The sequence below is a fragment of the Cyanistes caeruleus genome, chromosome 2, assembly GCF_971803275.1.
Source record: "Cyanistes caeruleus chromosome 2, bCyaCae1.hap1.1, whole genome shotgun sequence".
Lineage (NCBI taxonomy): Eukaryota > Metazoa > Chordata > Aves > Passeriformes > Paridae > Cyanistes > Cyanistes caeruleus.
This window is the reverse complement of record NC_141702.1, coordinates 64,748,381-64,769,264: the sequence shown is the minus strand read 5'-3', so window position 1 is coordinate 64,769,264 and position 20,884 is coordinate 64,748,381. Positions and strand designations below refer to the sequence as shown.

The 20,884-nt window shown below is 40.0% G+C and overlaps 2 protein-coding genes across 2 annotated transcripts in view; one reads left to right on the top strand and one right to left on the bottom strand.

The window, feature by feature from the left end:
• STX11 (syntaxin 11) overlaps positions 1–14,599 on the bottom strand; it is a 30,495-nt gene extending 15,896 nt beyond the window's left edge. Inside the window, exon 1 of the mRNA XM_086877546.1 lies at positions 14,497–14,599. The gene's annotated coding sequence lies outside the window, so the exon portion shown is untranslated. The remainder of the gene's footprint in view (positions 1–14,496) is intronic.
• A 3,486-nt stretch (positions 14,600–18,085) lies between these two features.
• On the top strand, positions 18,086–19,293 carry SF3B5 (splicing factor 3b subunit 5). Its single transcript, XM_023923532.2, has one exon. It carries the CDS (start codon positions 18,197–18,199, stop codon positions 18,455–18,457), a length of 261 nt encoding a protein of 86 aa, XP_023779300.1. The 5' UTR covers positions 18,086–18,196; the 3' UTR covers positions 18,458–19,293.
• The last annotated feature ends 1,591 nt before the right edge of the window (positions 19,294–20,884 follow it).

The window sequence follows — 20,884 nt, the reverse complement described above, 5'->3', positions numbered from 1 at the left end:
ATGTTGGTAGATCTTATGAAAGGTGCCCATTTGCATGCTGTTATGAGAAACAAAACCAGATGAGTCATTTGAAAAGACTGTTGTGTCATCATATGTAACAAAGACACTTGTTTTGGGTTATTATGCTCATTTCAATCTCTTCTGTAATAACATGAACAGTGTAGATTGATAATGGAAATGATTAGACAGAGGAAAATGATTTTCCAAAATAATAGATAAAGAATTCTCAGTCTTGTAATTTTATTGTTCTGTGACTCCTGAGCAGCATTATATACCAAGCTACAAAAGTAACATCATAATTTATTTTCACTTTCTGCTATCTCTGATTATAAGAGAAACACTTTGCAGTTTACCAGTAAAAGTAAATACTCAATTTACATAGATAAAGGCAGAAGTCATTAGTATTGGGATCACAGATGCCAATAAGTTTCTAAAGGAGTTCGGGAAATATAAATGTACTATACATCTGCAGACCGTAAGCCCCTCTTTCAGTTCTTTTTTCTTTTTCCTGAAGAGCTATTGCACTTTCTTGTTTCCTTAAAGGCTTCCAATCCTGACCTCGGTCTTAAGTGATTGCTTTGAATGAGCCAGGTTTTGCTTCCAGTTCTCTCATCTCTAGAAAGAGGACAGACATAATTACTTCCAGTTCTCATAAATGTGTAGTGAAAAGTAATATATAAACAAATTGTGCTCTCATGTATGTTAAAATATTGTCAGGATGTGTTATATTTCAAAGACAATTCACTGCATGAGGGAGACCCATCATCTTTCTGCTCTGGTGTGTGATGCTTCTAAAGACATTTCCAACCGGGAAATTGAGTTTCTTCCAAAGCCCAAGAAATTAGAAATTATGTGGACATGTAAATTTCTCTTTGCTAACACTTACCAACATCACAGGGCATCTGGACTCTAAATAATGTCAATTTTTGTGAAGAGCAATTTCACCGGGCAACTTCCATACAGGTGACATACACACACCTGCTTTTCTGGAGCTTACCCATCTCTAGAAAAGCATATTCGTACATATAATGTACTCATAACATCTGTACTAGTTTCAGTATGAAGTTATAGTAGTGTCAAGCTATAATAATTGACACTTGTGAAACCTTCAGCTGAAAACAGAGCTAATTGCTACCAGTTCAGTTTTGTATCCTAGAGCCAGTTCTCAGACACATAAAATTCACGTACACTTTTCTGGATGTGCAGTACACATGAGTATCTTCTAAGCTAGAATCAGATCTGATGTAATCTAGCTCACATCTAGCTCAATCAAAGTAATGATTCATGGTCCTGGACAATTAACTTTTTTCTTTTTAACCTCATGGATCAGTAGAGTTATTCTGACAGTACATGATTTATCAATTGCCAAGGTGAGTTGAAGAGAGACACCGAAAGACTGATGCTAGAAAATTTTTTCACTATATTCATTTACCAGAGAAACTGAGTCTTCAGCTGTGGTACTTCCAGCTTGAGAGAGGTCCAACATTCCTGTTCTGCCTTTTCACATTTCATTGTAACCTCTCACAAAAGATACTGGTGTTACGAACAGCTTCATTAATAAGTGTTGCTGATGTAAAGAGATTCTCCTTGGTTGCATGAGCAATAGAGTGCTGAAAAGAATTCAGAAGCCAAGTATCACCACAGGTAGCTAAATCCACCTTAATTCTTTGTTGAAGCCCATGGGAATATTTGGATTTACACAGGGATAACATAGTGCTCTAGGTATTGAGCACTGCAGATGTTTTTCTTCTTGCTTTCCTTTTCTCCCCTTCATTAGGAAGGAGGAAGACTGCTGCAAAAGGATGGAGTGCTGAAAGCTGTGCAGATGTAATTGCTGTGGAGTCAGAAGATGCCCTGTGCCAGGGCCCTCTCTCTTGCTTATTTAGGAAAGGATTTAACATTCTTCTCCAATTATGTCCCAAAGGCATGTGAAGCCAGCCCTGGGTGTATTGCCCCTGAATTCCTTGTGAACCACAACTTGGCACTCATGTATGGCTCTGAAAGTTCTTTACCCATAAACGAGTTCTTAATCTAGTTAGGGTTGTATGAAATGCCAGATTGGAAACACAAGAAATAGCCCTGGGACTTCTTCATTCAGAGATGATGGCAGATGCCAGAATGTTTTCTTAAGCTAGTAACCAATGAATGAACAAGTTCAAAATGTTTTCACACAATAGTTGTAAAAAAACATAGTTAATTTGAGCCATGGAACAATACTGATTTCTGGGAACAGAAGGCTTGCTTGATTACCAAGACACTGGATTTCTCTGCTATTATCACAGGTTTTGAATGCAAGAGCCATAGCCCATATGTATAACTTGACAAAGGTCCTGTCACATCAGCTGGCCTAATGAGAAGCTTTGTCTAACTCTGCTCCTGTGTTTCAGTAAAGGTGTGCATTCTAACTCCTGCTATCGGACAGAAATGAGGTACATTTGCATGTCCGTACACTGAGACTGGTTAACAGGGAGCACTTTGCAACCTGTCAGAGCAGAGACAAGGACATCTTTATGTCATTCAAGAGGGATAAAAAAGCGAGGAGAGGAATGCACGTAGCAGACAATCTGATTTGGGTATAGTCCCAGTAACAGCAGATTCTAGGGCAAGTTCATATTGCCAAAAACTACCTGTGCTATTTTCCCCTCATCACTACTCCCTGAGCAGGAAATGGCCAGGCTGTGTATTAGGTATGAAGGCAGAAGTACCTAGGCAGTAACAAAAAGAGGTTTTTTTCTTCCAGAGGTTAAAAGCCTGAGATGGTTTAGAAGGCAAAGAATAAATAGACTTTCACAAAGAGAGCTATTGTAAAATGAGGACATTTCCATAGCTTTTTTGGAGCATCCTTTTCACATTAGTCATTCAAATAAAAGGTGTTGTTTTCACCAAGTTTTGATAAAATAAAAGAATTCTATCCCAGAATCGTGTGAACAGAAATTTTATACAGCCATGTTGATGGATCACCTTATTCATGCTGCCAGTGCTTTTCAACAAGCAATATAACATCCAGAAAGTGGTTGGGATCCTGCCCAAAGTGCACAGGGAGTTCCTGTACCATACAGACTACCTTCTTCTGAAGGCGTGCTGCACATGTGGAAACCTTACGGGTGGCTTTGTGGCTAGATCTAAATATGTTGTGTTAGACCTTCCCAAGGGTAGCATGGTAGTGACATGCTGCAGATATGAGAAGATAAAGAAAAGTTTTTGTTTAGCTGAAGGTGAGGGAAAAATTACTTGGGATTATTTAGTTGAGAATACACAGCCAGGGAGCAATTTGTTTCACAGCCCAGTAAGGACCAATTGCTGCCTGGAATCCTCCGTGAATGGCAAGGCACATGGTCTCTAAGCAAATTGTACGTGACATTATGTGATACAGTAACAGCGTGATAGATTTCGTTGGAATGAAACAAAGCCACTGCTGATGTTTGCATGTTTTAGCTGAAAAAAAAACCAAAACCAAAAAAACGCCCTAAAAATAAATTGTGCTCGTCAAAGTAGAAGGGTATTTGTCAAACACCTTGCAAAACTTATTTGAGAAAAGAAAAGGCTTATATTTTATCTTTGAAACCTGTCTGGTGGCTGTGGCAAGTATCCCAGGATTCTGCAAGGCAGCTGCTCCCAGCCTTTCTTCAAGCCTCATAGATAAGAAATGCAAGGCCAGGAAGTACTGGGGGCACTGAGCAGCTGCACAGCAACGCCACGGGAGCACACGGGTCTCCTTCCATTTACCCCAGCCAGGGAGTATCTCGGTACACGAAGCCTCTGTACGTGAGAGGTGAATAAGGCAGAGGGGCAGCTGATCACCTGCACTGCTTTCACACAGCTGCCAGCTCTTGATAGATGGAGCTGCCTTGGTGGTTATTCACAGAAAGATCAAACCTGCCCAAATCTTCTGGGCACCTGGGTGGGTCCCAGGTGCTTCCAGCTCTCCCCAACTCACCCTGTGCTAAGAGGAGGCAACAGATGAGAGGGAGGCTCTGCAGCAGCCAAGGGGTACAGTCATCTTTCCATGAGCAGCAGCTATTAGCTTCCAGTTAATTTAATGTGCATCCATTAGGATGCAGCTGGGCACTGGATATATTAAATATATCCTTTAACTTCTGGATCTCTGAAAACATCAGATTCTGGCCTTTACATTTGCCAAGTTCATAACTGAGTAAGCAAAGTGATCATGGAAGCCCCAACAGATGAACCAAAACCAGAGCACACAGCCCCTCTTTCAATTTGTCAATCTAGAGAATGATTTGGTCTGTAATTCAGTTTTTTACACACACACACACACACACACACACACATACATATATATACACACACACACATGCATTTCAAGTTACATCTCTGTGTAGGTTGTGTACTGCTGTGGCAGAGAAGAAGGACTGCACTGTGCATACAGTCTCAGTTCTTCTTTCTGCCTTGTACTCTCAGCTTCAGCAATGCAACCTAGCCTGGCCATACCTCTTGTTAAGCTGGATAAGTGTCCACTAGGAATAATTCAAGTATGGCTGATTTTAAATTGAGGTAGGGAGTGGATTAGATTACTTCCTGAAATTTATTTTAGCCTCATTTTCTAAATCTTATTGACACATGTCAAAGATATTTATAGAATATTTATATATTCTATATTCTCTATATATTCTATATATTTGTAGCAATACAAATATTAATATACACTAAAACAGAAGACTACATCTTCAGAGGGGTAAATCAGTTCTACAGAATTCAAGCCAAATGTTGGAAGTGGGTATTTTTTATTAAGATAATAAACAGTTGCAATGATATAGTAAAAATTTTGACAGATTACAAAAAATCTATTAATAGCATAATAAAAATTTTTGTAAGGTAAATCTGGTACTGTTCTTTTATTCCTGAGAAGGTAATTCACTTTTTTTTTTTTTTTTTTTTTTTTGATAGAAAATTCCTTCTGGAAATATCCGTCATCTACTATGCCTTTGTGCCATGACTACCAACATAAACCTTGCTTCTTGGCCAAGGTCAGCAGGCAGTCCCCCCCAGAAATAGCACACAGACAGGGGACAAACACAGAAAACAATGCTCCACACTTCTTATGCTACATGGCTTGGAACCACTGGTTTCATTGCAAACCTGGTAGGCAGCACTAGCAGAGTTACACCTGTGTGTTACAAGGATGTTAAACACAGTTTTCGTCTTACAGAATAAATTTTTACAATGTGATAAAGGAAAGAAAACCCAACTAACATTTAATTATACAAGGGAAAATCCTACATAAATAATAATTTTAAATACTGACCATATTTAATGTTAGCTACAGCATATACAATTGCTGTGAGTACAAATTTGGTGTGAATTTAAAATGAAGTATAACTTAACAAAATAATTCAATAGCAGAGAAACAAAATTAATATACAGAAGCAAATTTAATATATTTAATGCTAAATAATTTTAAAATTGTGATTAATATACAATAACAAATTTAAAGTTCACCAATAATCAGTACTACGTTTAGAATACACCTAGAGAAGTGAGTCTTTACTTAATTTCAAATAGCACTGAATACCTGCATACCAAATTTCCACATGCTCACTATCTGAAGATGCCAGGAGATAGACACGTCAATTTATGATGAAAAATGTTTCTATTTTGTGACATGGCAAGAAAATTTTCCAAGTGATACTTGAAATCTTGCCATATCTGCAGCTTTAGTGACAGTTAAATTAATTACATCTAAGATAACCCTTCTTCTGAGACTTTTTCTCCCCCTTCATTCCTCAAAGGGGTCAGGTCACCCATTCAATTGATGCCATGCATTCCTTTAAACTCTGTAGGAAACATGCAGGAGAGGTGGGAAAAAGACACACTAGGATGGCAGATTCCCTAAATTCCCATCTCCACCCATCTTGGAAATACAGTTTTCCTAAGATTATTCTGTTACCCATATGGTACCATTCCTCTGTCTCACTCTGACTGGATTCTCCACATATGATTTAACCCCTTATGGTTCACGGAGAAGATCATAACTACTTCTGCAATTCTGCAAAAAAATCACAGCCAATCTTTGGAGTTACTCTAGTCAGTGTGAATGTATGGATGTGAGCTTCGGAAACCTGAGCAATGTTGTCTCTGCTGCCTTATGCTTGCCTTATTCTTGGGAAAGAGCAAGCAGATAAATTACCCTCTGTACTGCTGTAGAATTGCATGGCCTGAAAATACTCCATAGGAAGAGTTCTTGCTCCCTTTCCTTGATTTTTGTAAGAAAGTCAGCAGATCTGGGATTCCCAGTATGAGTAGGATGTGGATGAATTTGAGTGAGTCCAGCAAAGAGTCACTGAGATGGTCATAGGTTTGGAGTGTGTGACCTGTAGGGAGAGGCTGAAGGAACTGAGTTTGTTTAGCCCCAAAAATAAAAGATTTAGAGGATCTAACAGCAGCCTTAATGTATTGAAGAGATTACTGATACAATGCAAGTGTATGGCAGGAGAATGAGAAACAATGCTCATAAATTGGGATAAAGCTCCAATAGGAAATAAAGGAAAAATGCACATTATGATGGCAGTGAAGCCCTCAGGAACAGGAGATTTCCTGAAGAATTGTGGAATCTCTATTCTTGGATATTTTTTTAAGATCCATCTCGCCGAAGCACAGAGATCAGTGTTGACTCTGAGAGACTGGAGCAGGAGATTATACAAAATTACTACCTGACATCTCTCCTAAGCTGTGATTCTAATGTGGTCCAAAATCCACAGCTGTAGAGGCATGATCTTGGTGCTGAAAGATTCCTCTAAATGTGAAGCCCTTAACTCCCACATCCTACATACCTCAGTGCAAGAACAGCCAGGCCGCCCGTGCAGTGCCTGTTAATGCATGAGCAGTTTCTAAGGTAGGCTCATTAGCCAGCTCCTCATAGGCAACGTTCTCACAGCAGCACACCTACATTTTTTGGCTACTGATCCACTGCACTTATTTTCCCAAGATTTGTTATTCCCAATGATATGTATCCGCAGTTACAGCATTTGCGGCTTGCTTTGGAAACAACTCTGTCTTCATTCAGCTGTCTGGGTAGAGCAATCTCCCCATGCTGTCTGTCAGTGCAAGACATAAAACACTCTCCTGGCAGCAGCTGGTGGCCTGACAGGGAGCACTGCCAAACTCTGATGGGATTAGTAGGTGCTGAGGTGTATCCGGCCTCTCTGGCTTGGTAAAACAATTGTAGCATGCAGCGTCACAGTGTAACATGTGTTTGCAGCACTTTTGAAGTGGAAAGAGGGATTGATTAGATGCTGAAAAGCACACTTCAAATTCTCTTACACACCCAGTAATATGCCCATCAGTCTTCAAACTTGTACTACATGAAAATTTGCAGAATCTTATTCCGTCATAGGTGAAAGGAGATAGATGTGCCAGCTGTTGAAGGACAACAACATACTTGAAAGATGATTTCCCAAGTAACATTAGAAGCCCTGGCATCCATGTGGCTGTGGTGACAATTAAATTGATGGACTAAGCTAGGTTTTTATGTGACAACAATAATAATATTGCATTACATTTATAAACTATGCTCCACTTCAGGCTCTCTAAACCAATTTGCAAGCAATTACTTTAAAATACTGCTGTGTGTATTGCGACCCATGTATTATAGATGGGAAAGAAATCACAGAAAGTGTCAAAATGCCTAGAGGTGTGCAGCAAGTCTTGATCTAAGCAGGAGTTGCATCCAAATCCTCTGAGTGCTAGTTCTCTCTTTTCATGAAAAGATTACATGTCTTTTCATGTCTCTGCCTTTTTCTTGCAGATATTTTGTTTCTCTAAAGGCTTATGCCTCTGTATACCCATCTTTCTACTTAAAAAATTCTCTCTCTTCAGTAATTTCTTATATGTGAATGTTATTCATATGATGTGGAAAAAACTGTGTGATATTTAATGAGTCTATAGCAGTTAAAATTAATTGCCAAATTCTGCTTTCAGTGAAATCAGTGGAAGTTTGAACGTGGCATCAAATGAGACAGGCCCAATGTTATAAACTACAGGAAGCATAACATGGAGGATAGAGTGTGGATTGTTTTGTTTCTGGTATAGAGGAGAATCAAACTTTTTATAAGCATATGTAGTGATAGGAAAAGAGGAAATGGCTTTAATCTGAAAGAGTGTAGGTTTAGATTAGATATTAAGAAATTTTTTGCTCTGAGGGTGGTGGGGCACTGGAACAGGTTGCCCAGAGAAGCTGTGGATGTCCCATTCCTGGAACTGTTGGATGGGCTGGATCTGGTTGGATGGGGCTTTGAGCAACCTAGTGTAGTGAAAGCTGTCCCTGCCCATGGCTGGTGGGTTAGAATGAAATGATCTTTGAGGTCTCTTCCAACCCAAATCATCCTATGAATCCATGATAAGGATCATGTATCCAGGTGAGTGAATAGACCAAATGTGTCCTCTAGCCAATGCCCTTGAAACAAGTACCAGAAAGCAAAATGAATTATATAAATGCTCTGGCAGCTGCCTTTGGCAGTTAAAACTTTTTTTTTTTTTTTTCATGAAATGCTTCCCAGATCCTAGAGACAGGCACGAACAAGCCCCTAGAACTCTGATATTTACACAACTGCAAATCACAACCAGACATGTTAGTGTCTCATCTTCCTAATGACCTGATCCAAGAATCCCAACTCTGATGCCCCAAACCTTGGAGAAGTACGGGTTCACACCCAGACACAGACAGAGTAATTCAAACCCAATAGTACCGCACATCTGGAAGAAATGTTTTGTCCTAGTGTACCTTTATAAGAATACTTAGAAAAAAACTGCTACCAAAGGTCTGTCTAAACTCAAAGGCAATTTTAAAAGTCATTAATATAATTCAGGAGAAAACTTAAAAAGAGGTTGAAGGTGACCTTTATCTTCAGACAGCTCCCTAATAACCAATAGCTGTAGGAGTTCTGAGATGAAGGTTGCATTCAAGCATTCAAACAGCTGAAAAGGTATCATCAGGGTCAATGCACAAGTTGTTGTTGTATGGAACATATTGGTCAAAGCAATTTAAAAGTGTATTCAGATTCATCCTCACCTCCCTCCAGCAAAATTTCATTTTGATTTGAGTAAAAAAGTGGAAATTTTCAGCTTTGCTATGAAAATGCTAGAGCTTGTTGTATTTAATGTTATGACTGTGTCTGCATACAAATCAAAATGCAGCTTTCAGAGGAGCTCCTCAGCACAGTGTGAGAAGGGTGAGAAATGTGTCAGTGTGAGAGCGGGCTCAGTTCAGACTCTGCTTGAGTTCGTAGGAGGAAACAGAAACTTAACCGACAATAAAAGTTTCCAAAGGGCTCATTTACCTAAATCAAACCATTACAGCCACAAACAAGTCTCACCTAGGGGTGCTGTGCTGTGCTGTGCTGAGTCAGTGAAAAACCTTCATGGAGAGCTGGAACAGAGCTGGGTGATGGGCACAGTGCTGTACTACCAAGGAGCCTGCTCTGATACCAGATCAGTGTGGAGCTTCTGGTCCCGGATTTAATTGCTTATGTCAACATCCTCATCTATTTGATTAGGACAATATTTTCCTTTCTTAGTATGGCCATCAAGAATTAGTGCTTGTAGGATACTATACAGATCTCAGAAGAAAAGCTACTGCACTTTCTAATATGTTTTCTAAAGGAAACAGTGACATCCATAAAGTAGATGACTGCCCTCAGTGTTTTGTTTTCTTTTCTCTCTAGATGTAAGGATAGCTTTTTCTTAAATCACAGTTACATGCATCTGTTTTTTCTGGCTGATAGAGCATCAGACAAACAACTCTCAATGCAAAGGTTTTTTCTAATTCCTCCTGAGCATAAAATATTCTTCGCTAAAAGGCCATTTTCTTCTCCCACAAACAGCAAATCATAATAATATACCTGCATGTGCAGGAAGATTTTGGCTTATGACTTCTTTGCCAACGTTTTGGAATTCTACACACATATAAAAGATTCCCCTTATTTCCTAAACCTAACTTCCTATTGAAAATAATCTTTTAAATGGAGTAACAATAGTCCCTTAAAAAAGGTGAAAAGTACTGGTCCTCTTTTTTTTTTTATTTAAGCTCCACTGGAAGATCTGTTATGATCATAATGGTGATGGGTTTTAGTAGTGATGGAAAACACAGATAATTTTTTCCCCCTGTGTGAAGGAAGAAGCATTTGGCCACATCCCAGGGATTATGGGAGAAGAACTGAACAGCAGAGTGCATCAGAAGGAGACATTCCATGGGTACCACTGAAATGATTCCAACTGTAATTAACGATCCCAGCAGTTTCAAAATACAGGTGCATGTACATTTGGGAATGAGAGGAGGATCAAATTACAACCTGAGTCACTTGACAAACTTGTTTTACCCTTCCAGTTATGCAAGCCATTTTGTGACTCAGCAGCTATACAAATCTGTTCTCCAATGACAAGACAAATCAGTTCTGCAGCTGAGTCACTCAGAGCAGCTCTTTTCACACTGATAAATTCAGCAGTCAGCCACGATACAGATAAGATCATGGAGACTTTATTCCCTATATGACATAGAATAAACATATTTTATAGGAGAATAATCTGCAGCTCATCTTCACACAAGGAACTCATTGAATGGGGGAGAGAAAAGCTGGCATGGGATTACACTGACCAATGTTCATAGTCCTTAAACTAAAAGAAATTAGATTTTTTTTTCTGATAGTGTTTTCCATTGTGTATTCATCCCTTACTAATAAAATTCACCTGACAACCAGCTGTCATTTCAAATGTAGTTGAGAATTAATTTCTTTGTCTTTGACTTTTCCTTCATGGTTTGCAAATAATTTCCTACATGTTTGAGTGTGACAAGGTGTCATGACAGCTACAGGCAGTCACAGATTCATGCACACATTGGTTTGGGAATCTGCCCCAACCTGTTCCTTGAATGCTGACTTTTTGATGGCACCAACAGTAAGCTTTCCTTACCCTTCAGGCTTGATCCTTTCAAGGTGCCAAGTATGAATGACTGCTGCCAATGGTCTTAGCACTCGAAATACCTAAGTCTAAATTCTTAAGTTTGTTGGCAGAACCTCTAGACTGCATTTGGAGCTTAAAGTGAATAACCCACTGGATAGACTGCACTTCTCTTTGTCTGCCTGTTAAAAATATATCCCATTAATCCTGTTCAAAACCAGGTGTCTTTATGCCCAGAGGTGAATATCACAAATAGCCACGATAGCTGATGTAACAATAGCACCACGAGGCTGTGAACAAGGCCCCACTGGGTGAGTACAAACACTGTAAGAGAACGCCTTAGCCAAGGGGAGATTGTTAAGTTAAAAAAGGCTGAAAAAGATAGAGAAAAGGGAACAGACAGTTATGGTTTTCAAATGTCTGCATTTCATACTGAAGGCTTTTCCACAAATGGGCTGCAATACACAGCTGTATGTGAATACTAAATCATCTGTGCTCCACAACAGCTATTCTGAGAGACGCATCAGCCATCGTCAACACGATCTACGCACATCCTGTTGGGGCTCTATATGGCAACCCTGGTGCCAGCAGTTTTCACAGTGCTTTTCTTGAAGCCTCTTTCCCTGCAATCAAGTATGTGAATATTTCAGCTCTGATCTTCTAAAATTAAGTACCTTCAAACACCATAAAAATAAATACTTTCAAACATTTATGGAGAAAAGCAAATACAAAGTGAAATACAGAAGATTAAAATGCAAAAAGAAAAAAAAAAAAAAGCAAACAATACATGCTACCTAAAAACAGCAGCAAAAGAAATCACATCTTTCAAAGCTTACTTAAAAATATCCAGGTTTGGGTGATTTTTTGACAAGTAGTTTCTGGTTTTTGTTTGTTTCAAAGTTTCTTAGTCTGCATGGTGCTGAGGAGGTGGGAAGAAATATTACAGCCTAAAGAGATAACATCTTTTTGCTGTACTCCTTGAATGTTTGCTTTCCAAAATCAGCAGTTCTCCTTCAAGCTCTCAAATCACATTCCAGAATGTATAGATGAGATGGTTATCATCACACATTACTAACATTGCCTAATCCTCACTATAAATACCTTGTTTCCAGTTGCTTATTCCTTGCCAAGTCTCTACACTCTGGGTTTATATTTCATTTTGAGGATCCAGTCATTTAAGCAATTTTCAGCTTGAGATGAATTAAGGCATTCCCAACAATGAAACCAGCAATCAAAAAGACATTTATTATGAGTTACTAAGAGTTGTGATTTGAACATATTAATTTGTCTGTGGTGGTTGGTGTTGTGAAAAATTATATTCTATTTGCCTTAAAAGTAATAAACAGCAATGCTTTGATAAAGCTGAAGGTGAGATATGTTGCATGATCTTATTAGCGAGAGCTTTACTTCCACAGTAAATGCAAGAGGCTTATGTACATTTCTTATTTAAGATGAGGAAGTTCCCAACCCAAGCTGAGAAACAACTGGTTTATACAGCAGCCTTCCAGTACTCAAAGGGGACTTACAAGAAGGCTGGAGAGGGATTTTTTAGCAGGGTGTGCAGTGATATGACAAGGGAAAAGGCCTTAAACTGAAGGAGGGTAGACCTAAACTTGATTCTATAATTCTGTGGTAAACTGGTAGTGATTGGCCATTTCCTAGAGACACATGGAAGGGACAGTTATCTTCTTCCACCTGCAGGGATACTAATATCCTAAACATCCATTGCTGCCCCCTCTCTCCTTTGCTGTTTGTCCCACAAGCAATCCACTGTCTGAAATTTCACAACATGAATTAATACAACACACACCAAATAAGCAAGCTGGTGCCTCACCAATATCAATGCCTCCATGCTTCTCCTGCTCTTATTTTTTACTTTTATGAACTGACTTGCTGTGCAGTAACAGATGAACTGCCCTTGTGCACAATACAGATGACGGATTTTTTTGTCTAGATAAGGGTGATGACACCAATGTCCTCTGTGCTTACTGCAGAGAAGGAGGTGAAATGATGAATACTTGTGCACTATGTGTGATGGGGAAAGCTAGAGAGAGAAAAAGCTGGCTGCAGATAGGCTTCCCTGTACAGAACACTTCTAAGTACTGTTCTGAAGAAATCAGTATTTTTAAAGCATGATAATTATATGGCAGATAAAAAAAGAAACAGCTGCATTAAGCATCTTCACATCAGACTTTAAAAAAGGGAAGTCACTTCCTCTGTTCTTACTCTTTCTTGCACTCAGAAAGCATACAGTGATATGATATACACTCAATGGCCAAATCCTTCTAATTTAAGTTTGTGTACATTTCTAATATTCAAAATATTAGCCTATTTAAAGATGTTCCTTTCATCACTGCTACTTTTGTATACCTCATTGAACACAATTAATAGCTGTATTAGCTATTGCAGTTTATCTGGAGTGAATGACGAAAAGACACGCAAAGAAAATGGGCAGGATACAGCTGCTTCTTGGATAGTCCTGTAGTCTTCCCCAGTTTTGTTGTGTTTACTCTTATTACTTCATTTTACCTCCAAATGCATGACAAGAACAAACCTTTCTCATTACAAAAACATATATGGACACAAGAAATTTCAATTCACCTGGTAGACTATTACTGGCTCTACTTTTATCCTGAAGAGGTAACTAATCACATTAGCAGACAGGCTTTTATTCTCAAAGTGATGGCTCTGGAATAAAGAACTTCCCTCTAAACAACAAGCGAGAGCTGCCTCTACCAGGCCTCTGTTGCACTCCATCTCCCTCCACACATTCCTCAGATCACCACATTATTTTTGTCTCATCTGTAAGCGCTGTGCTACTGACCCCTACTGCCTCTCTGCTTTTAGGGTGCTCCTGCACCTCGCCAGGAAATTCTCAGTGGCACCTAAATTAAGCTAATTCGATTGAGCTGCACACCTAAGGCACACAGCCGTTATTCAGACCCATACAGAAGGCGTAGAGTATCACAGTGATATTCACACACAACTGATGGAGTGTGAAGCTACGAGGCCCAGTCTCTGTGATCTCTGAGCTGCTCCTAGGCAAGAGAGCGTTAGTGCAGGTCACAGGTCTCCTCAGTTTGACAACTCTCCAGCAGTGAATTTCTCCAGCTGCAGTCTGATTCAAGATAATATGATTGATTACGTTGATACAGAGCAGCATAAAGTGAATGCCTTCAATGCTAGGATACACAGCAGTTCTTCTTTCCTGATTTTTTTACTCCACATTCTTCCAATCTACAGCTTTGGCAGAGAAACAGCCATACAACCGTAAAACAGCTTTCAGATGCTGGAGTATTTAAGCACTATAAAATCAAAGCAATAACAAAACATAGTTTCTAATAGTGGAAGAAAGTTTGAAACTTAACCATGCTTGCAAGGACTGTGTTTCCTCTGTCCCAGAAGCAGCCCAAAGGCTGCGGCTGGCTGCAGAGTGAAGGCATATTCTTACCCTGTAGCAAAATCATGATTCTGACTACAAGGCAAACAAAGAAATCAGGGGAGTTTACATAGGGTAAAAGAGGCTTGCTTATGAAAAATATTTTTTACAGGATCTTTGAGAAAAGCAGCAGAATTGTCTCCTACCTTTTACAGGGCCAAAATAAGAGCTTTCTGAGGCTGATAATGTTCATAGGCTATAGCAACATTTGAGAAACTACGTCACAATTCATGTGGTGACCTGAGAAATCTGAAAAAAAAACCCAAAATATGCAATTAGAAAAGTGTAACTTTTCCAGCCTAAAATTTCTAAGTGGTAATGTGACTTCTGCAAATAATGACCTAAGAACCCCTGTTTTAGCAGAAGCAACATATTTTTAATGAAATACATACTTAAAAAAAATCATACACCACATAGACAATGGGTTTTTGTCATTATTTAATTTCCAGCACCATTCTTGCCAGACTAATCCAATCTCAAAAATTTTTCCCTCACTGTATTTCTAGGATAAATCAACATAAAAGAATAGAGGAATATCTTGGGGAGGGGTGGAACCACACAGGCATGTCTCCCCATTTTATCATCTTTCTGGGTGTGTATTTGATTTATCTATTATGATTGTCACATCCTCTTGTTTGGAGGGATTTATGTCTTCATACTTCCACCCAAAGAGTCAGTAGGGAATTCAAAAATTTGGTTATATCTTGCACTGAGAAGCCACTGACATTGTTTTTCTTGGTCCAGCAGCCCCCTCTACCCTTTTTCTCTGCATTTCGGAGGAGCAACAAACCATTCTGTTTTTACGGAAGAAGAATTTTTGCAGCTCCAACCCTGACACCCTGTGGCTTCCACAGTTCCTTACATCCTCCCGGTGTCTCCAACTTTTGAAATCTGTCTTGAAGGGATACAGTGTTACTCTCCAAAAAGATAATTTCAGCACTTCAATCAATACATTAATGTGATTTCCATAAGTAATCATCCATTATTGCATATTCTGATAATGATATTTAATGGTAATCAGTGCAAAAACCTTGACATATCCCAAAATGCTACTTTTTCAGGAATCCTAGTCATACAAGCATATTACCACCGAGCAAATTCTCTCTATATACATCTGAATCTCCTTTCCCCCACTTATTTAGTATTCCTAAATTTGAAATGAAAGTGCCTGAGTGCAGGCATTAATTTTGTACCAAATGGACCTAACAAGAAAAAGAAGGCCCAACAACAGATTTTATTTTTTTAATAGAAGAAATGAAGAGAAAGTGATTATAATTGAATATAATTATTGAAAGCTAGCAGATGAAACTTCTTTTTAGAGTGAAATTGAATTTAAGCAATTACTTGTAAATAATTGTGGGTTGCCTGTCAGCTGGAAATTTTACTACATAGTTTTTCTTCCTTGCATTGGTAAACTTGTCTGGTAGTCTCAGAGGTTTTTGACCAAAGCCAATATAGAATGAAGTTTTGGTGTGTTTCCCTGGACCCCTGGATGCCTGAATGCAGCATTTTAATTTGGCCCACTAATAATCTTGCTGAACATTTCAGACTTACACTTGCCATTCAGGTTTGGTTTTGTTGTTTGGTTTTTTTTGGTTAGATTTTTGTTCTTGCTGTTTCATTGTTTTGGTTGGTTGGATGTTTGTTGTGGTTGGCTGTGTTTTTGTTCTTAGTTTGGTATTTTTGTTGCTGTTGTTAGTTTTGTTTGGGTTTTTTTTGTTGTTTTTTTTTAAGAAGAATTCTTACACCTGTTTAATGCAGTTATTACTCCTAGAAACGGCAACATCTGCAAGAGATGGATAAGCTCCTGGGAATCTTTTCTCCTCCAAAGACTGAGTATTTTAATCAATACATCTCCTGGTTCTGAGTTTCCAAGAGGATAATTTCAAAACAGCTGTGAGGGCAGCCCTATGTGTCACTGTGTTGGCATGGAACATCTATTAAAAGCTAGCATTCTTCTTGCCATCCTACTCTTTAGAAAGATGCCATTTAAAAAAGAAATTAAAGCTCTCCCTTGTTGAGAATATGTTTTTGTTTGTCTTTCTGTATGCCCGCATACATAGAAACTCCTAAAGTGTCATGTTTGTTTATTTTTCCTCTTCTGGTCTCTCTGAAAGCAACCACAGAATGCGACTGCTGTATCCAGCTGTGTAATCTGCTTCCAGCTAAGCAAGCCTTGGTAGCAAGGACTCAGCAGATCCTCATAAAAATAACAAAAATAAAAAAATTATAGTCCCCATTTAGTTCTTCGCACAGAAGGGTAGGGACATTTCAGAACGTTGTTTTTACATTGCTTTATATGGCCTTGGTTTTATAAGACATTCACTTTTAAACAAGGGGGAGAGAGTCATCTGGCTTTTCACACAACTTTTCTGTGGATTTCGTTGTGGCTACAGGGCATTTACAAGGACAGGAAGAAATAGCTCAGTCTCCTATTGAAAAATTTCTGGCAATGTGTCTTTCCTATTTTAAAACAAATAATTAAAAACACTACTAGCATATGAAAGCATGAATCATTTAATGCATTTTAACATTAGGTAAGCTCTTGAACAGAGCTGGAAAAACTTCTGTTTTGGTGGATGATAAAACTTATTTCAAGCTTGACTTTGACCAAAAAGAAGATAAGCAACACAAGTTATATTTTCTGTGGGTTTTATATCTGCTTGTGAGTTTAACATTCAGGTAAAATACTAGTTGCACTGTTAAAAGATATTTTTCAACATTAATATTTAATTTTGACTTAAATCCCCTCACCCTGCCCAGCTGCCCGGGGAAGAGTAACTCAGAGCTCTTCAACTTAAAAAGGAGCAGGGATGGGACGTACAGGAGCTTCCTCGGTTGTAGGTGGCAGAAGTAATCCCACCAAGCTTCCTCTCTTGGGAGGACCTGCAAATGCTGTGCCCTCTTCAGCCCTTCTCTACGTGGACCTGGGTGAGAGTGACCACAGAAAGTGATGTATTGCCCTCTCACCAAGCAAAGAGCTAACGAAAAGGGGTGTTGTGCTGCTCCCGGCGCCTCCTGGATGTTTCTGTGTAGCTCTTTCTTTCTCCATAGCCAGGTTTCCCGTGTGGTTTATCTGGGGAGGGACACTGAGTTGCGGCTTCTACAGAGCCTGTGTTGGGAGCTGGGCTTAAGCCGTGCCCTGAAGCGTGAGCCTCGGGGCTTTGCTTTCCTGTTTTCTGACTCCTCTGGCAGGAGAGACTTTTTGTTGTTCTTCCCCATGATCCACTAGGTGGGTATTTCCTAGCCAGATTTGACAGCGCACGGCCCTGGATTCCAGGTGCATTGATCAGTATCAAAGCCGTATCTTTGCTTTACAAGTTGACGGCAGGCTCGAGGCTTTACACCGAGGCTCTGTTGAGCATCTGCCTCCATCTGAGGCGCAGCCCTGCAGCCATGCTCAGAATTCAAATCTGATCTGGAGCCAGCCCTCACCTACGCGCTTTAAAAGAACCCTGCGTTACAGATGCCGGTCCGGCCTTGTAACTACCTCTTGCTTTACTACGAATTAGCCAACTAACATGATCGGCCCGGCAGTAAACTATTTAAACTATTTTATTACAGGATCAATATTTAGCTACGCCAGGGCCCGCCCTCGCCGGGCGGGGCGGAGAAACTACAGCTCCCGGCAGGCCCTTCTCGGCGGCTCCCGTCGGGCACTGCGGCAGGAAAAAAGGCGGGAAGTGCTCCTGCGGCCGCCGGAAAAGGTTCCTGTGGCGAGACCTGTCCGCGCCGCCCGCCCAGGCCCGACCGCGCCGCCCGCCCAGGCCCGACCGCGCCGCCCGCCCAGGCCCGACCGCGCCGCCCGCCCAGGCCCGACCGCGCCGTCCGCCCGCTCGCCGCGCCATGACGGACCGCTACACCATCCACAGCCAGCTGGAGCACCTGCAGTCCAAGTACATCGGCACGGGGCACGCCGACACCACCAAGTGGGAGTGGCTGGTGAACCAGCACCGCGACTCGTACTGCTCCTACATGGGCCACTTCGACCTGCTCAACTACTTCGCTATCGCCGAGAACGAGAGCAAGGCGCGCGTCCGCTTCAACCTGATGGAGAAGATGCTGCAGCCCTGCGGGCCGCCCGCCGACAAGCCCGACGAGTCCTGACCCTCCGTCCTCCTGCTCCCGGCCCTCTCTCCCGTGTGGCTCCCGCGAAGGACTGACCGGGAGAAGCCTCGCAAAATGCCTGCTTCTGGACTCTGACTGTGCAGTCGTTCGCCCTTTTTCAGGTGGAATATAATAAAGCTTCCTGATCATTCCTAATGTTTGGTTTGGTAGCCTCCTAGTACGAGCTTTTTGTTCCCAGAGGAGTTCTGGTGCTCGGTATTGAGCGTTTCAGTGCGACCAGCCGAGGTGAAAGTCTCGGATATCCCAGACAGCATTTTCCCGACCGGGCAGATTGAGGCCTTCTTACAAAACTCTGTTTTGGGGGGAGAGAGATGAAGTTTGTTGGTACTCAAAGGGCTTGATTTCTTGGTAGCAATATTATGTGGGGTGGTTTGTGGTGTAGCGTAAGTCAGTTCCTCTAGTACTTAAAAATCCCAAAACGGCTTTTCTTTAAACACTATTTTTTTGTCTCATCTTCCTGTTTCCTGTGTGTTTGAGTTTTTCGAACTTCGATTCTTTCTGATACAAATTAGCTACTGTTTTTTCCTCCTTATTCTTACCTAGTAACAGAGCATTCCAACAAAGATATTAATATTGGGTTGGGCTCTGTAAATACGGAATAAGAATATAAGGGTAACTCACTACTACATAGAAGTAAAAAGCAGTCTTAGATCAGATTGCATTGCATACTGAATAGATGTTGATTCTGATTTGTCACTTAAATTAGGATGTTTGCTTACAGTAAAAATAAGTTTTGAGTTCTAAAAGATGGAAAGACCTCAGCCCAAAACTCTTGAGATATGTTGCTTGGTGAAATAAAATGCTCTAATTTTTGACATGTTTGTTTGTATTAACATTGGAGGGGAAAGTCCAGTGTCTTGTGGTCCTATTAAGACACTGTGCAAGCTTATAAATGATTTTTTTCAGAAACCGACAATCTCAGGTACATCCATCTTCTGAAGAATTCAAAGATGACGTTTTTCAAACTTCGTTGCACATAGTAAGATGAAGGCATGGGTGAAGTGGTTGGAAAGACATTTTACCTGCAAGTTTTTTGGGAACTGTTTCAGTTCATCCAATAAATAAGGGGACTATGAAGAAAACTGGTTTTCAGTTTGCCTGCAAGCTGGTGCAGGTAATTTGAAAAGCATCTGTTCCTCAAATGCTGGGGAATAGGGCTGAAAGGTAAGTTGAGTTCAAGCACTTAGGCATAGGTATGCAAGGAAGTCTTGTAAAAAATTGGTCAAAATTTGCATGTATATAAAACAGGTTTCCTGTTAAGTTTAACAGTTCCTGTGCCAAATCTTAGAAAGTTGCCTTCTATAATGTGTCTCTGCTGGCAGCCAGCAGGCAGTTGGTGTGTGCAACATGGGGTGGCAGAGGCGCTTGAGCCTTAGTGCTGGGCCAGCAGTTGGAAAAGCTGGACTGAGGATAACAGGTGCTTTTGTAATGGTTTGCAAGCTGAACTTGAAACCTCTTGTGAACAGGTTATTCTACAATAAGGATAAACAGCAAGCATGCAATTTAATCACTCCTGCATAGATTAAAACTATTTCACAGGAGATTTATCTTAGGATAAAATAACATTTAGCTCTATCTGTGGATATTCTTCTACATGTTAAAATGTGAGCAACAAATATGTGACACATAAGGTTAACACTTCTTTGTGGGCCAGCTCTTCACTATAAAAGCCAACAGCCCTCAGGGACAAGTCAAGATTCACATGGTGAATAAACTTGCTGGTTCTGGGTATATTTGCTTGGATCCCAGTTAGGGCCTGTTTTAGTATTATTGGAAGATGTTTTCAGCGTGTCTGTACTAAGTAATGATTATGAAACATTATAAACACTTCCTTAAATTGAGAAAACCAAAGGGAAGCTATAATTCCTAAGAACTAGATAAACTTGAAGTGAATTGGGAGACACTGAAGAGTTTGTTTCTGGAATATGTATTTTGCCTAAATCACAAATAATTTTAAAAACCAACAAAGGCAGTGATTTCTTTTGCATTTTATTACTGAGAGGCTAAAGCCTACAAAGAGCAGAGTTAATTACCTGTGCTATTGGGATACATCTGATTTTTACCTCTATCCTGATTGAAAACTGAAAGATACTGTTAATGAATTGGCTTGATATTTGCATTATTTTCTTTTTACATCTAAGCAATATGGCTTTAATTGAAAAAAAAACAGGTGGATACTTAAAAAAACTGATAAAGCTTTCCAACAGGAAAAAGTCAATAGTTTTTGTCAGTGGGGTAGTTCTAAGGTTCCAAGTGTGCATTTCACCTTTTTTTCATAATGGGTGAATAGAACAGTGTGGGAATCCTAGCACAATACCATCACTTTATTGCTCGGAATACCTTGATCTTTTTTATTTTCAGATTTATCATAGCATGATAGCAGGATATTAATTAATATTTGCACAG

Excerpts from the sequence above, each read along its gene's own strand:
- SF3B5 (XM_023923532.2), top strand. The coding sequence starts at position 18,197 with ATGACGGACCGCTACACCATCCACAGCCAGCTGGAGCACCTGCAGTCC.